The sequence below is a fragment of the Trypanosoma rangeli genome (assembly GCF_003719475.1).
Source record: "Trypanosoma rangeli strain AM80 chromosome Unknown Tra_15.4_contig_00394, whole genome shotgun sequence".
Taxonomy (NCBI): Eukaryota; Euglenozoa; class Kinetoplastea; order Trypanosomatida; family Trypanosomatidae; genus Trypanosoma; species Trypanosoma rangeli.
In genome coordinates this window covers 1-16,111 of record NW_021706141.1, presented here as the reverse complement: position 1 = coordinate 16,111, position 16,111 = coordinate 1, and the positions used below count along the sequence as shown (strand labels likewise).

At 50.2% G+C, this 16,111-nt stretch overlaps 8 protein-coding genes across 8 annotated transcripts, besides 12 other annotated features; all 8 read right to left on the bottom strand.

Moving 5' to 3' along the window:
* Positions 1-48: 48 nt before the first annotated feature.
* Positions 49-92: a microsatellite.
* Positions 93-900: 808 nt separating this feature from the next.
* Positions 901-948: a microsatellite.
* Positions 949-2,197: 1,249 nt separating this feature from the next.
* Positions 2,198-2,218: a microsatellite.
* A 1,056-nt stretch (positions 2,219-3,274) lies between these two features.
* Positions 3,275-3,291: a microsatellite.
* Positions 3,292-3,316: 25 nt separating this feature from the next.
* Positions 3,317-3,356: a sequence feature (A-rich).
* A 258-nt stretch (positions 3,357-3,614) lies between these two features.
* Positions 3,615-5,429, bottom strand: TraAM80_08267 (putative ATP-dependent RNA helicase; the record flags this gene model as incomplete). Its single annotated transcript, XM_029385020.1, has 1 exon — positions 3,615-5,429. The coding sequence occupies one exon, from the start codon at positions 5,427-5,429 to the stop codon at positions 3,615-3,617; it is 1,815 nt and encodes a 604-aa protein (XP_029235124.1).
* An 82-nt stretch (positions 5,430-5,511) lies between these two features.
* Positions 5,512-5,538: a microsatellite.
* A 131-nt stretch (positions 5,539-5,669) lies between these two features.
* Positions 5,670-5,695: a microsatellite.
* Positions 5,696-5,701: 6 nt separating this feature from the next.
* On the bottom strand, positions 5,702-6,748 carry TraAM80_08266 (uncharacterized protein; the record flags this gene model as incomplete). Its single annotated transcript, XM_029385019.1, has 1 exon — positions 5,702-6,748. The coding sequence occupies one exon, from the start codon at positions 6,746-6,748 to the stop codon at positions 5,702-5,704; it is 1,047 nt and encodes a 348-aa protein (XP_029235123.1).
* A 130-nt stretch (positions 6,749-6,878) lies between these two features.
* TraAM80_08265 (uncharacterized protein) lies at positions 6,879-8,369 on the bottom strand (the record flags this gene model as incomplete). The annotated part of the gene is made up of 1 exon (XM_029385018.1): positions 6,879-8,369. The coding sequence occupies one exon, from the start codon at positions 8,367-8,369 to the stop codon at positions 6,879-6,881; it is 1,491 nt and encodes a 496-aa protein (XP_029235122.1).
* Positions 8,370-8,799: 430 nt separating this feature from the next.
* Positions 8,800-10,803, bottom strand: TraAM80_08264 (uncharacterized protein; the record flags this gene model as incomplete). The annotated part of the gene is made up of 1 exon (XM_029385017.1): positions 8,800-10,803. The coding sequence occupies one exon, from the start codon at positions 10,801-10,803 to the stop codon at positions 8,800-8,802; it is 2,004 nt and encodes a 667-aa protein (XP_029235121.1).
* A 278-nt stretch (positions 10,804-11,081) lies between these two features.
* Positions 11,082-13,211, bottom strand: TraAM80_08263 (putative kinesin; the record flags this gene model as incomplete). Its single annotated transcript, XM_029385016.1, has 1 exon — positions 11,082-13,211. The coding sequence occupies one exon, from the start codon at positions 13,209-13,211 to the stop codon at positions 11,082-11,084; it is 2,130 nt and encodes a 709-aa protein (XP_029235120.1).
* A 218-nt stretch (positions 13,212-13,429) lies between these two features.
* Positions 13,430-13,450: a microsatellite.
* A 138-nt stretch (positions 13,451-13,588) lies between these two features.
* On the bottom strand, positions 13,589-14,089 carry TraAM80_08262 (large subunit ribosomal protein L17e; the record flags this gene model as incomplete). The annotated part of the gene is made up of 1 exon (XM_029385015.1): positions 13,589-14,089. One exon carries the CDS (start codon positions 14,087-14,089, stop codon positions 13,589-13,591), a length of 501 nt encoding a protein of 166 aa, XP_029235119.1.
* A 350-nt stretch (positions 14,090-14,439) lies between these two features.
* Positions 14,440-14,497: a sequence feature (A-rich).
* Positions 14,498-14,524: 27 nt separating this feature from the next.
* On the bottom strand, positions 14,525-15,388 carry TraAM80_08261 (uncharacterized protein; the record flags this gene model as incomplete). The annotated part of the gene is made up of 1 exon (XM_029385014.1): positions 14,525-15,388. One exon carries the CDS (start codon positions 15,386-15,388, stop codon positions 14,525-14,527), a length of 864 nt encoding a protein of 287 aa, XP_029235118.1.
* A 48-nt stretch (positions 15,389-15,436) lies between these two features.
* Positions 15,437-15,475: a microsatellite.
* Positions 15,476-15,507: 32 nt separating this feature from the next.
* Positions 15,508-15,526: a microsatellite.
* A 36-nt stretch (positions 15,527-15,562) lies between these two features.
* Positions 15,563-15,608: a microsatellite.
* A 37-nt stretch (positions 15,609-15,645) lies between these two features.
* TraAM80_08260 (40S ribosomal protein S2) lies at positions 15,646-16,111 on the bottom strand (the record flags this gene model as incomplete). Its single annotated transcript, XM_029385013.1, has 1 exon — positions 15,646-16,111. A coding segment is annotated over one exon (466 nt), but the record flags the coding sequence as incomplete, so codon positions are not given.

Sequence of the window (16,111 nt, the reverse complement as noted above, 5' to 3'; positions counted from 1 at the left end):
AAAAGGACACGCAGAGGAAATATAAACACAAATAAAAGAAAAAGCAAAATATGCATACATACATATATATATATCTACATATTTATATATATGCATGTTTTCGCACTTTCGCGCCCTCTGTTCAAGAAATACACATATTTGTACGAGGACGTACGCGAGCAATTCTTTTATGTCTGACATCTTTCTGCTGTTTTTTTTTAAAAAACTTTATTATTTTTTTTTTTTTACCTCTTTAGTGTTACCTCGCGCAGTCTCTGTGGGTGTATACCGTTCCACGTACTCCCTTCCACGTGATGGCACCACCACCGCGGCAAAGGCGCAGAAACGGGCAGACAAAGAGGCAAAGACATCATTCTCTGTGCTCCCGGAAGCCGCGGCAGCGGCATCGGGCCCTACGGCTTCTCTGTAAGGAAAAGGTGAACCAGGCAAACAGCAAGCGCCCACGTGCCACCCACACTCACTACCAAAAAAAAAAAAACAGGCTGGACAGACGCAAGAGAGATAATAAATTACTCTTCTGGGCCCCAAACACACAAAAAGGAAACATTGAAGTAAACCAAAGAGGTCCAATGTGGAAAGGACAACAACGCGCATACACGAAAAAAAAAAAATCCTGCACCGTAGGAAAGGGATCGATGAGGGCAGGGTGCAATTTTGTGGCTTCACTGGGAATGGACCATGAGCCCCGCTGCAGGCAATAGAAAAGACACAGTGAGCGAGGCAGCGTAAAATCGATGCACATAGGCACAGCGCGGTACAAGAATCAAATTCAATATCTACAGTCAGACGTGAAGTGAAAGCCATTCAAAGTGGTAAGGAGCAATTAGGGGACACACAGTTTAATCCCAAAGAACGGAAGTGGTTAATTGGAGATGGTGGGGGCTAAACGCACAAAGAATTAAAAAAAGGACAGCAAGCAAAAAGCAAAAACAAAAAAAAAGTAGAAAAGGATCCACTGAAAGTCCAATTCCTTCAGAACAAAAACAAAAAAAACATCAACGACTCGCCAGTGCCTGTGCGTTTATGTCTTTTCGTGTGTTAAGAGCATCATTGACGCAAGCAAACAAGTAAAACGTTATTACCGAATTAGTCCTTTTGGCCCCAGTGACGGCTATCCCAGTGGTAGGAAGGAGAGCAACATGCTTGGGTAAACACTGATACTCAACCTCGCATAAAGAGCGTCAATGGCCATAAGTATACGAACACCGATGGGGCGTTCGTATACCCGCTTTACTGTTTTGTATCACCCTCAGGCAGTAAATTGAAGGCTGATAAGGTAGCTGGAGGGGGATCAACTGTACTGATGTTGGGACCTCCTTTTCCCGTCCAACACTGGTGTACGACCTCACCCCCACCCCCACACAACCTTGTGTGTGGGTGTATTTTATTCATCCCCATTCTCATTGGCTTTCCCCCACTCCCCTCCCTTCGTGGGCCAGAATTCCACGAAGCAAGGTTCAAACTTATGGTTAACATCATTTACACCACCCCAGCCCAAATTTTTACAAGGGAACGTATGCACGGAGAAATGGAGAAGCATATGTACATGCACTACTCCTACGCAATATCAGACACAGGTTCTGCACGATCGTCACCTGTACATAAGAAGTGTAGTTTGACGCATCCCTCACTGTTTTCATTGCTGTGTTTTGGCCGTTAACTCACCTCACCCAAGCATAAATATGACGTTTACAACCTTATTCGTATTTAGTTTTCGTTTAACCACCTGCAGTGCCGTCTGTTGGTATCTTGTCGCGTATCATTCTCGTTTAATTTATCCCTCGTTCATTGCTACCTCTCCGTTATGCATACACCGCATTGTCCGTGTTCAGTCTTGCATCACGCATTACTATATTGTTTATACGCATTCTCATGTGTGCCCAGACGTTTTGTTTTCATGTCCGCGTTTGTTTTTCTCCATCTCATCGTCCTCCTTATCCTTTCATTCTTATTTTTTTCTTTATTATTAGGACATCATTCAACGACGCTTTCCGTGTGCATTTTCCCTATATGATTCTATTGCGCCACATTTGCCGTGTGAGACGATACTATGCGTGCGATGGTATAACCCTTTGCCGCTATTTTGCGACTACTTTCCTCCCTTCTCTTGACGTCGTTGCTGTTCGCGTTCTGCCTCCTGCGGTCGCTTTTTTCTAAATACTCATAACGTTCATGCGCGTGTTCACTTTTCCCACGCGTATGTATGTATGTATGTATGCGTGTGCCCCTCCCTGTAGTATAACCTGTTTCTCGTATTGCCCGTGGATGTTGTGCGTGAGCACAGCCACGGCAGCAGACAGAGAGAGACACCCACACTCACACCGCACAAGTATAAGAAATTTTTTAAAAAAGTCTTTCCGCGTTCCCCATCCAGTTTCCTCTCTTCTGCTCTTAGTTTATATCACTTTTTTTTTTCAGTTGCTGTTAACTTGCCATCCCCCCCCCCCCCTGCAATCAACAAATCCCACACTTCCCTTTTATTTTCTGTCATTCCCTAGAACATTCTCCACGCTGCGTACGTGCTACCTCGTTTGTGGTCATTGCGCAGTTGCCTCTCGCTTTATTTTTTCCTATTCTTATCTCTCTGTTTCCTCTCAAATTTCAAAGGCAAAGCAACTAATAACAGATCATCCCAAAGTTGTCACACAAGGGCCCCATTCTGTGTTGAAATGTGTGATCAACACTCCTCTTCATGCGTCCACACTCATCATCTTAGCGGAGGAAGCAAGGCAATGAAAACAGTCTACACACATGTCTCACAAATGCAAGTGACGGCACATCACTACAAAGGCCCACGAATTCTCCCTTTGAACCTTATTCCAGTGCTTCTCCCATCCCCTTCCCCTGTTCTCGCTTTATTTATCCTGACTAGGTCATGCCTCAGCTTCCTCCCTGCTTGGCAAGGGTGACAGTCCGTTCGCGAAGCACCACACCTTGGTGCATCCATGATACAGACTCCCCACCACCACCACACACACGGGCCCTGCGTCTCTGACACGTTCCCAAGGTGGTTGCTGTGAAGCGCATGCATCTGGGAGAAAGAGAGGGATGGGGGACGGAGAGTAAGTGAATGTGCGTGTCTGTGTGTAAACATAAAAAATAATCATTGTTTGTCCTTGCCTTCTGTCGTTGTTGCCTTCTTTTATTTTCATTTTTCCTGCCTCTCACTTTCATTTCGAGCCATTTTTATTCTTATATTTTTTCCCGTTACATTTTCCCTCCCCGAAGTGAAAATTTCCTTTTTTTAATTTGCGCAGTTCCGTCTCTCTCTCTCTATATATATATATATATCTCATACGTGTCGTGTTCCCCCACATATTTTTATTTATTTTTATTTAGATTTGTATCTTTTTTTTCCTGCAATACATACACCCTTCCCACGCTCGTTTCTGCCTCGACACTCCCTTGTGCACTCCTACTTAATTCACTTATACATTTCTTCTCCTATTAGTGGTTTCGCGTCGCCAGATCGCCGGAATAATGGCCATGACGAAGGAAAAACTTGAAGTGGGCAAACCGAAACATTAGAAGTTGAGGTTTTCAGCAAACATGCTGCGGCCGTCGCCCGCAGGCGCACCAAAGGCCCCACTCCCCGTGCCACTAGCTCCACCGTTCTACTCACGGAAGCCACCGCCACGACCACCTCTACCCATGTTCGCTACATAGCCACCGCCGCCGCCGTAGCCGTAGCCGCCACTGTAGCCGCCCCCGTAACCCCCACCGTAACCTCCCCGATTGTTGCCGCCACGGTACCCGCCACCACCGCCACGGTAACCACCGCCGCCAAAGAAGCCTCCACCACGATAACCGCGGTACCCACCACCACCATTGCCGCCGCGACCATTGTTAATGTTGGGCCGCTTCATAAGCTCCATGACTTGAGGAAGGACAGCTTGGTGGGTTTCATTCAACAAGGGAACAAGGTCATCAACGATGTTGCGGTTCTTCTCGTTGAAAAAGGAGACTGCACGACCAACTTTTCCTGCGCGACCTGTTCGGCCGATGCGGTGGACGTAGTCATCAATGTTACTCGGCATATCATACTGAATGACAATGCCAACGTTGGGAATATCAAGGCCACGTGAGGCCACATCCGTGGCAACGAGTACCTGACAAATGGCGGATTTAAACATGTTAAGCGCCTCCTCACGCTCACGCTGCACTCGGTCACCGTGAATTGACGCACACGTAATCCGATTATTACGTAGAAACCGCTCCAAGTGGTCGGCGTCACGCTTTTTCTCCACAAACACCAGAATAAGTTGGCCTTGATTCTCGTGCAGAAGTCTGAGAAGATGGTCCCGCTTATCAGTGTCTTCAACCCAGCGCACGTCTTGGGTAATACTTTCTGTCGTTGAACCCACACGACCAACCTGCAAGAAGTAATGACGGTGCAAAAATTCCCGTGCAAGCTGTTGGATTTCAGTTGGAAAAGTAGCCGAGTACAACAACGTCTGCCGTTGACCAGGGGGTGGCATGTCGCTACCCTGGCCTTGCACAATCATGCGAATCTGCGGCTCAAAGCCCATGTCAAGCATGCGATCAGCCTCGTCCAGAACCATAAAGCGAATAGCAGAGAAGGTCACATAGCCACGTGTAAACACGTCCCAAAGACGGCCAGGTGTGGCAACCAGCAAACCGCAACCTCGTGAAAGCTCATGGACCTGATGGCGCGGATCGGCGCCCCCGTACACAACAACACATCGAATACCGGTTCGATAGGTAAACTTGCGTCCTTCCTCGTGAATCTGAATGGAGAGTTCACGTGTGGGAGCCATGACCAACGCGGCTGGGGAAGACCGACTTCCATGCCCCTGCGGGCTTTGCGACGTGTTATTCAGAATAGAACTCACCAGAGGGATCAAGTAGGCCGCTGTCTTTCCAGAGCCGGTTTGGGCGCAGGCCATGAGGTCATGGCCACTTAACACAACAGGAATACCGTACTTTTGAACAGGTGTTGGCTTTTGGTATCGACAACGTGCCACATTTTCTTTGAGTGCAGGTGCCGTGTTCATGGCAGCAAATGTCTCCATTGGTGGAATGTCATCGGGCGAGAGGTGTACTTTAATAGCCTCGTACTGATCAAAGTTAATGCCAGGGGTGTGCTCCTTGAATATTTCCTCTTCCGGCTTCTCCTCACGGTGATATGCGTGAGAACCACCTTCGCCGTGATACTGCATTGGCCGATGGTACCCGCCATCATGCCCAAAGACACCTCCGCGACTGTATATACCACCACCAGCACCCCGGCCACGGCCTCCGCGGGCGTAACGTCCATCAAAGCCTCCAGGTGCCCGTTGCTGGTAACTGTTGTACCCACCCTGAGGATTGCCATCCTCAAAGACGCCAGGGTGTCCTCCCCACTGCTCCTGGTGGGGAGCAAATTGCGGCGGACCACCTTTTTGGCCGTAGGACGCGTTGAAATGCATAGTCGCAGCTCACAACGAACCCCAAAGGTAAAAAAAAAATAAGTGAGTAATTAAACCTCTACAACGGTGTCGTCACCCAGACAAAGAAAAAAAAAAAGACAATAAAAAAGCGTATTGCAAAAAGATGTGAAAATGAAAAGGTGACAAGAGCAAACCCACAGACGCAACCAGCAGTGCCCTCCCAAATCCCACAATGTTACAGAGACAGCAAGTAAGCATACAAAAAAGACACGTTTCGACAAAAAAAAAAAGGAAAAAAAAGAAAAGACTTTTTATTCCTTAGGATAAATGCGACTGCACCCCCAGGCCTGTGGCAACGACACGGCTCGCCCCACTTCTGGGCCCACTTTGTCGCGCTGCTGGTGCGCGGACATACGCCCAAAAAACGCCTTCAATCGCTGCTGCATGCCATCTCGACGCCAAGGCAAAGTGGACTGCGAAAATGACGCCTGAGCCGCCGCAGCCGCCATCGCCACTCGCGGTGACGGGGAGGGCAACAAAACACCTTCACTGCTGGTGGAAAAGAAATCCTCATGAAGAATGAGTGAGTGAAGATGCAACGATGAAGGCACAAGAACCCCAAAGTAGTTTTGACCTCTTGGAGGGCTCCGTGAGCAGGCAGATTGGGCGAGCCTCATCCAGGTGGAGAACTCGTGCAACACCACTATTTCCCGCTGAAGACGTTCCTGGTGCTGTAGAGCAACACGAGCCACACCTTGCCGCTCCAGGTGCTGCAGGGCATCAAACTCTTTCCCCCACGCCTGCAGGATAGTGCGTCGTCGGCAATTTTCCTCCTCAGCAATTGCGGCAACGCAGAGGCAGTGGTAGGTTGCACAGACGTCTGCAAGTGAAATGGCGACAAGCGGCTGGTCGACATGCAGACACAGGAATGCAGTACATGATAGCAACGTTAAAACGCTCCGCGGTAGTCTGCTTCCCCAGCATAGCCCATCATAGCCTTCACCCACCTCCTCTTTTGCGGCCCCCTTAAGTTCATCGCAGCAAACTGCAGGGATGCCACTCAATCCTGTGCTGGAGCCACACTCACTTTGCAACGCCACCATGAGCAGCTTTACATGGTGCTCCATCCTCCAACGCTCAATAAATTCTACCCAGCTGCTTTCACTGAGCTTGTCAACGATATGGCGGAGTTCCCTGACGGCATCGATGAACAAAAGCGAAACCAATGTGTCCCACTCATGCCCTGGAGACTCCTCCTGACAAGGGTGTTGGATACATTCTTGATCACAACGCAAAGAAGCAAATGGTCGAAGCACCAGCCATCGAAGAGTGGAATAACGTCGCGTAAAGTACCGCATACGAACTGCCACAACATCCGCAAACGTCACTTCATCACGCCACAGCGATTCTAAACCAATGAAGCGGATCAGCGCCCGTGACACGCGCAGTGTATCCAACAGGTCATCCGGCAGTGTCTCAGCGAAATTGTCATTCAGTATAAAAAATGCAACTTTCATCCCGTGGCGAGGAACCACGCCACAGGACACGATGCTCGAGGGAAGGCTCCCAGCAAGGCATATGTTCTCCCCCCTTCCACACCGCCAAAAAAGTATCACGCTGGGGAGGAACAATCTTGCCTTGGGCGCGTTCCAGTGAGATACAAAATAACAAAAACAAACGATAATGAAGATGCGGGCAAGCAAGTGCGCGCCGCATCACCGGGTGTGCAAGAAGTCTCTCCGCCTGCCGTTCCTCCTGCGTCTGATAAAACATCATACACAACTTTTTCCCATGCGTCTTAAGACTCAAAATGACGGATGACAACGGGGAGTCCCCATTCCTGCGCAACTCTGCATTTTCCTCCGTTGCTTCAGCATCGACCATATTCCTAATCGAGGTGGAGTTGGGCTGCAAAAGCTCCTTTTGCTCCAATGCCAATAAAGCTTCCGCGGCGTTCGCCAATCCATTCCCTCCCAGCGGGTCACACCATTCATCTACAAATGTCTCGACAGGGGAGTGCATTAACTCATCCACGTTAGATATCAAGGCAGATTGGGCATGAAACGGCAAAGGCCTCGTCGTCGTACTTCTCCCTTCCCTCCTCCCAAGCTCTGGTGCGCATGGCTCCGTCGCGTGCAATCCGTGCAAGTACCGCGTTTCCAAAGGGGAGCCTGCCTCCAACGGATCGGCAGGATCAAATGGGAAAAGCATGCGCGACGCAAAAGATAATGGTGACGGTGTCAAAAACAATTTATGTGGTGAAGGATTGGCGTTGTGGTTATCCTCATTGCTTTTCTCCCGGTCAACTTTGTGTAGAAGGTCCCGCATCATCGCTTCTTCCCATTCTCCCTCGGCAACACCGTCAATGCAGTCAGCATCACAATTTGAACTCATCATGTAGGCCTCTCGGGACTGTGTCATAAGCTCCTCCATGTGCAAGCCTTCCTTCGGTGCAAAGCGCATAAATAACTGCTGTCGCCTCAGCTGTCGAACAATGTCATCCTGCGCATCACCAGAGCACAAACAGCTCGATAAGGTTGAGTCGCCAACCTTCCGCATCTTATTTTGTTTCTCGCCATGCGGCATGGGCATCGAACTGCTCTGAGCGTCGCTCCCTTTCCTGTCGTTGAGTCGACGTTGAACGACCACCATGGGATCAAGAAGGTTAAACGGAGAGGAGACTGCAGAGCCATTTGAGGTTGGGCACAATGAGTCATCCATAGAAGAATCATCACCTACAGGAAAGCTGCGGTGGAAGGAAGCACAGCAGCACTGCGTTGCCGTGTCAGGTCGCTGAGAAACAAGCTTGTACTTCTCCGCCAACTCCACGAAAAGCTCATCCCAGTGCCCCCGGTACACAAAAAGTATGGTCTCAATGGAGTTGAGCTTCTGTGGGTTGTGTTCCTCATAGAAGCGAACCAGGTGCCTACGAACACCCGCCTCGTCTCTCGCCCGTGAATCGTCCAACCGGGATGACATCCCTCCTCTCGCACTGCCTCCACCCACCAATTCTCCCTCCTTCCTTTGGTCCACCTTTTACTTGAAGTGTTTAAGTTATATATATATATAAAACAACGAAAAGGAGTAAAAACAAAAAAAAAGTAGAATGGCATAATCGTCAAAATAAATAAAACAAAATGGAAATACCGGAGCACCACGAGCCTTCCTCGACGCTTCATCAGACAGAGATCAGCGTAAGAGTGACGTCATGCGAGCGTTTGCGCGCCGGCTCTTATTTTTTATTTTGTTTTCTTCTTTGTTGCTGTACATGCAAAAACAAAAAACAAAAACAGGATAAACAGCAATCCCTTCTTCTTTGATTTGCTGCGCTGTTTTGGGTGAACGCGGGCCACACCACGAGGGTTCCTGCCCCCCACCCCTCACAGCTCCATCCTTCTTTGGACTATTTTCAGCGCCGCTTGATTTTCCTCCCACTCCTTGTGAGCATCAAGTCCTCCCGCAGTCGCTCCACCTCCGTCCTGTACGGCTCCCACAGCTCCAGGAGTTCGTATTGCAAAGAGGAGAAGACAGTCGGTTCAAGCGCACGCAGCCGTAGGTAGTGCTCTTCCACCACTTGATAACTGACAGCAGGGACCGGCACTATCGGCTTCTCCGCCTCCTTCCGTTCTGCAGCCTTCGACTTCTTCAAGTCAACGGCGACATGGGCTGCAGACTTTTCCCGCTGCTCGTACGCCACCCTGAACATATCCTCTGCGATGGCAATCCGCGACACTACATTATGGGCAATCGCCACATACATCTTGGTAAGCAGATCCACGCCCGTCAACGATATCGATGACGCAGATGTTCCCTTCTTGAGTTGCTGGCTCTCCTGTGGTAAATCCTCATGCGGCTGCCAACCCCGGGCGACGGCACGCGCAAAAAAATGTGCGGCACATGCATATTTCTTTTCAGTAAATGCCCCGTTGGCTAGAATTAGCATTGCCTCTGTAATAGACTCGGGTGGGGCAGCTAGTTTCTGTGGATGCATCAACGCCGTCGCTACAAAACTGTTGTAGTCGCTTAAAGCGGCCACAACGTCCTCCTTCGCAGTCCGCGGACGCTCGCAACTGCGCTGCTCAAATGCCTTGGCCCGTTGCAAGTATGCCATTGCTGTGCAGTTGTCATCGCCTGGCAAGCTCAACAAGAGAGAGAGGTCAACAATCGCCTTGTCAAAGTTCTGCAGCTTGGACGCGTACACGGCGGCACGACGAAGCAAGGTCGTACAACGCACTGGCACCGGCTGACGCTGGTCTAGTGCTTTGGAAAGCTCCGCCACCTCGGCAGCGGCGTCATTCGCCATGGCACATACGTCTGCGGCGCGCAAGTAGTAATGTGCGCAATCGCTACGCAAACGCTGCAGATGTTGTAAATTTTCCCAGGTCAGGGATGTATCCCCCACAGCAATGGCACTCTCTGCGGCATCTTCAAGGGCTGCTACGTAGGCCGAGTTTGCAACCGCCAAGTCGTAGAATGCCCTTGCTTCCTGTGCCAATACGTCTGCAGCATTACTCGCGGAATCCACTGATGGGGTAGCCGCTGCCTGTTCTGACTGCTTTTCCCGCACAAGTCCCAGACAGTAGTACGCGTGTGCTTCGTAAAAACTAGGAGAATCAAACAGTGTACAAGTATGGCTCGTGAGTTGTGCAGGAGAACTTGTGGCCAACTTTGTCATTCGTAACAGTTCGTACAGGTAACGCTCTGCAGCTTCGTATTGCCCGGCCTTTAGTGCGCATTGACCTGTGTGTGCCATCACATCCATAGTGGGATGGCTAAGAGAAAGATACTTCTTATACTCTTCATACGCCTCGGCGTAATTCCCCAGGTACTCATGACAGGCACCTCGCAATGCATACGTGACAGGCGTCAGGGGATCGGTACGGCTGCTGAGGTTGAAGAGAGCAAGTGCCTCCGCGTACGCGCTCTTCTTCATCGACAGCTTGCCGAAACGGCGCAGGACCTCAGCTGTCCTCAGGCAGTCCTGCTCCAGCTTTGCGTCAACGTGGGTAGAGACGCCGTGTACTTCCCCCAGCGCAATGATTCCAGTGTGTTGCAGCTTCTCAAGCGCCCCTTGCAGGTACTTCTCAGCGTCAGCTAACTGCCCCGCCGACTCAGCTGCCTCAGCGTGATCCATGCACCATTGCACGGGATCTGACGTCTTTGGCGGAGCCGACAGCATCGACCTCTGTGAGCCCTCACGTCGCACGTCAAAGGGCGTAGACTTCCTACACCCACCCCGCTCCAGAAACGCGCGGGATGTCGCTTCTGCCATTGGCTCGCCCCCGGACGCCAAGACTGAATGCCGGTACTCTTCAATAAGGCGGCGACTTTTTGAACTGGGGCGTCGCTGCCCCAGCGGCATGATCGCTGGTTCCCTGGGTATTGTCTCTGTCCGGAAAGAATTTGATTTCATTTTGTTTTATTTTTCTTCTTTCCTCCTTTTGTGCCTATGCCGTGGACGACTCAATGTGAACGCGCCCTCACTGCAGTTCGCATCGTCGGCAAACATAAAGAAGTAACCATACAACAAGATGTATATTGGGAATGAGAAGAACATTTCAAATTGTACGTATCACAAAGACAACAACAGAAGAAGATAAGAAACAAACAAACAAACAGAAAAATATTCATGGGAAAGAAAAGTAAATGGTATCATACATAACAACAAGATGGAGACATGTCAAGGCACATCTATTCAACATTCAAGCCCCACCCCCTCTCCGCCGCCTCGGCATCGGTTGCTTCCACGCAAAATTTTTCACCATCGTCGTCAAAGGAAACGGCGGCACCAAGTGGTGGGACAATAACAGGCTCCGTCCACTTGCGACCCAAGGTGGCAAACTCCCGTAGACGATTATCATACAACTTTTGTCTCTGCAGTTCCAGCACCTCATCATCACGTAGGAGTCCTAGCCGTGGGATAAAACGACTATGCGCAATAGTTGTCTTCTCAGACAGATCGAACATCGTGCCACACTTACATATTCCTTTGGACCAATCACCACGGAGGCACTGTTGCCGCTGTACATAACACCAAAGCCCAGGGCCCTCACGCAGCCCTAGGGCCCAGTAGCCATCGTACCAGTCGCCATTTGTCAAAAGCAGGAGTGCACGTCCATCACAAAGACTGTTTTGGAACTCCCCCTTTAGGAGGTCTCCATTAGCCATAAAGAGTCGGCCAAAACCGTTGCGTTTATCATCAGACCACTCACCCTCGTAGATATCACCGTTCTCTTCCCATGAGGTACCAAAACCGTCGCGCTTTCCACCTAGCCATTCACCCTTATATACACGTACCCACGGAGATTTTACGTCTGCACGAATCCACAATGTCCCTACACCCTCACGCAGCCCATTCCGAAACTCCCCACGATATTTACTGTGTTTCTGTATCAATTCCCCGAATCCACCAAACTTGCCATCCTCCCATTGTCCCTCGTAGGACGCAGTCTTTCCAGGATTGAGGAAAATGCAAGGACGGTGGCCATGCGTTTCCACCTTGCCAGCCACCGGCACAGCCCGAAACTTGCAGCGTTTAATCACTTCCTCCTCTTGATGCTGTTCAAACATTGTCCTTCCACCTCTTCTAGAGCTTGTACCATACAATTTTTGGTGAATGTGCAGCAACTTCTCCTCCTCTTCTGTCAAGGGTCGTCCAGCACCGTCCGAGTTATAAATCTCCAATACAACATCCTCCCCAAGGAGAGCCTCCTGCCGAAGCAGCTGCCGAAGCAACACCCCTCTCTCAGAGATTACAACGATGGGTCGCAAAACACATATCAACTGGCGAAAGAGTTGCAAACTTTCAAGGGTTTCAATAGACTCGTGGTACTGCAAGGGACTTGTAAAACCAATCACAAAGGAGGCTTCAAATCCAGTGATAAACTGAGACATAATACGGGAAAATTTGCACTCCATAAAGAAGGACTGGCTACGACGAATAAGTTCACGATGCTTTTCTGGCGTGGTAGACAAAGCCCAGCGTTTCCTACGGTACTCAAGCGAGTGAATCACTGCCGCACAAAGAAGTGTGACACCGACATTAATGCAGCTACCCTCCCTAAGGGGCTCACCACGCATGCCCTTCGCTCCCACTCGGTCTGTCCCTTTCATATGCACAAAAGTCATGCTTCGAATAACGTTTTTCGACCCTTCTGCCTTGTCGGTAGTCACAATGATAAGTTGCAGAAAACAATGCCAGCGAAACATCCGTTGGGCCAAACGGCCCAACATGATTTGGTTTCCACGGTTTAGCTGCGTCAAAAATTCTTCCACTGTCGGCACCTTCAACGTTGTCAAGTTTAATATATTGAGACGATCCAAATCGTCGCGCGACACCGCATACTGAATGGCTTTTTCCCCCTCATCTTCCCCTCGGAGGTTGTCTTCCACTGAATCGCGGTTCATTTCCCAGTACCGCAGCAGAATATTCGTCTCGAACTCATTCGACCGGGCCTCCAGGCGGTGGTAAAGATCCTTTACTGTGCGAAGAAGAAACCCTTCACCGTCCCTATTACCGTAGAGCGTGTAGGTCTTGCCTGTATCTGTAGAGCCAAAGAACACAGCATTGCAGCTTAAGCCCTGAATTGCAAGATCAACCATCTGTGACCCGATGGTGCAATGAATGTCCTCCTCGCTCGCAGCCCCAGAGAAGTAGTAGTCACAATTGTACATTAGACCCTCAGTGTGGCCTGGCGCATAGGCAATGAGGTTGCTCTCATTCATCCGAAGGTGCAGCCGCACGTTTGCAGCATCGGCTTCCATAATGGGCCGCTCACGCACCGCAACACGTAGCCGCTCAAAAGATGAAATGTCGTCCATTGCGATTTCTTAGCCTCCGTCCCTTGGGGTTCCCTCCTTCTTCGTCTGTTTCCTTCCCCACACCCACCCAACACAGAAAATCCCCCTTTTGATTTCACTTCGCTTGCTTCAAAGCAAAACAGGGATCGGTGTCTTCTCCCTTTTCCACATAAAGACAATTGAAACAAAGCCACAACAAGTTGAAATTTCTACAGTAGCATTCCCCCAAGGTGAATACAATATATATATATATATATATACTTACAAACCATTGACGCCTCTCGATGCGGCGTACCAGAAGAGTGCAGGTCTACTTGACGGAAACATCAAGAAGCCAAAGAAAATAAAAAGAGAATCAAAACCAATAAACGAGTTACAGAATCCATCGGAGCAAAACTCTACTTCTTCGGCTGGCTCTTCGGTACAGGGACGCGCTCCTGGGGTTGGGTCATGAAGAGCTGCACATGGCACGGACTGCACATGTACGGCGTGATACGACCGTGGGCACGGTACGTGCGGCGGCGCATACGGGCGGCCTCATCCACCTGCACGTGCTTAATGACCATCTTGTTGGGGTCAAGACCTTTCTCGATGGCGTTTGCCTCAGCATTCTTCAGCAGTGAGAGCATCGCGACAACCGACTTGCGTGGCCAACGTCCCTTTGTCTGTCCCCACTCCTTTGCCTGAGCGGTACGACCAATCTTGCCATTGTAACGCTTGAAGGGAATGCAACGGGTCTTGGCAAGAACCTGGCGGTAGAGCTGCTGGGCCTTGCGAAGGGGCATGCCGTTGACCACATTAGCCGTCTCAAACGTGTTCTTGAAGTGGCAACGCAGATCACTCACCTTCGCCTTGGCGCTCTTCGAGCTCACCTGAGGCTTCCTTGAGTAGTGCACCATCGCCCGAGGATTTCTGCCGATAAAAAAAAAAAGGCAAGAATACGAAGGGAGCACAAGCATAAGTACGCAATGAGAACCCAACAAACAGGGACACTAAAAATGGAAAAAAAAACTCCTCCAACGGCTTTACACTCAACGATGCATACCAGAGACATCAATTTACAATTGCCCAAGGCAACGAAGCGTATACACACCGCAACTACACCCAGGGAAGCAATCGCAATCCATCAAGGTATTCAGCTCATCAGCTGATCCAAGGCGAGCAATAGCACACTTCAGAGCCTGAATCCCACATTATTTATCCGCCCCATCTGTCCAAAGTTGTTCTCGTTTGGGGCGGCCTTTTTCCCGTTTTTTTTTTCGTGTTGTTGTTTCTTCGGCGTTGGTTTTCGTTTTGCTTGTTTGTTTCCTCTCTTTGAGGGAAGGCTCCATTATTCAGCCTTTCATAAAGGATTTTATGCAAGGAATGATCCTCGCCGCAAAGGGCTGCAGGCGTGGAACGAGCACAGGCGCCATCATGAGAGTTGCGGCAACCTCCAGTGGCACCAAGAGTTTATTCAACACAACCGAGGCACCCAGAGTGGCCCAAAAGGACGGACTCTTCCTCTTGTCCACAGCAGCATTGCCGCCGTCGTCGGATTCCGTCTTATCGCTGCCAACACGAAACCCGTACGATCGTGCGACACCCACCAGGTCAACGTGCAGAAAGTAAAGAGAAAAAAAAATACATGCAAGAAGAATGTTGTGTACAATGAGATATAACAACAACCCACCACCTCCATACGCCGCTAGCTTTTGCTTCGTCGTAAGTGAACCGCCCTCGCCAGGCGGAACGGGGGACCCGCCCTCTCCCCCTGGCCCTTCAGGGGCACCCTTGTCCGATCCCCCACTGCCCTCCGCCGCCGTCTGCCGATACACTCGAGTTTCACCGTCAACGTGGTGGCCCTGGCGACGACAAAACAAGGCAAACCGCGTCATAAAGCCAGAGGGCAGCTCAAAAGTTGTTGTATTCGTTAGTAGATTGTGGTAATAAGGCCTGCAGTGGTCAAAGGAGTAATATTCGCGCCAAAGCACACACGGATCACTGTGGTCGGGCAGCTCAACACCAACTTGTGTCGCCGGAAACTCCCGGCACGGGTTGATAACACGCAACGCAAGATCCACCTCAGGCAAAACCGTAGCACTGCTCACTTCGCCTCGCTTAACAAGGATCTTTCCCGCACCACACTTCACCTTGGCAAAGGAGCCAATGCGTCGAAGTGAGATGCATCTAAAAGGAAAATGAACAACTCGCCACATATGGGTAGCCACGACAATTATCCTTCTTTTTCTTTTTTGAAATTAGGGAATAATACAATACAAAACCAAAAAAAAAAAAGACAACACCCAAAGTGTATCCTTCGCGCCAACAACAGCAAATATATATATATATATATAAACTCCCATCATACGGAGTTCGTCACTCCCACTCCTAAATAATAATAAAAAAAGCACAAAAAAAAAGATTGAAAAATAAAAAGAGAACACATGCAGCTAGTACTAGTGCCGTCTCAGCCTCACGCGGCGATCATCTTGCCTCCCATGGTGAGGAAGTCCGAGTGCTCATCCGTGGGATCACGCGAGACCTCCGTCTCGGCCCAAAGGTCGGGTGTCAAGAAGCCGTACGTCTTGCGCAGCGCGTAAAATGTCGCCATGATAAAGTTGCCTCGCGTGCGGGTCTTGCCGCAGGAGGACGTGTACACGTCCTCCACGCCAGCAAACTCAAGAATCTTCTTCGGGACGGGGGCAGCGACGATGCCGGTGCCACGCGGCGCAGGGACCAGGCGGACGGCAACGGAGCCGCACTTGCCAGTCACCTTCATCGGGATTGTGTGTGGCTCACCAATCTTGTTGCCCCAGTAGCCGCGGCGCACGGGAACAATGTTCAGCTTGGCCGCAATCATAGAGGCGCGAATGGCCAGCGACACCTCCTTGCCGACGCGGGCGCCGACACCAATGTGGCCATTGCCGTCGCCAACAATG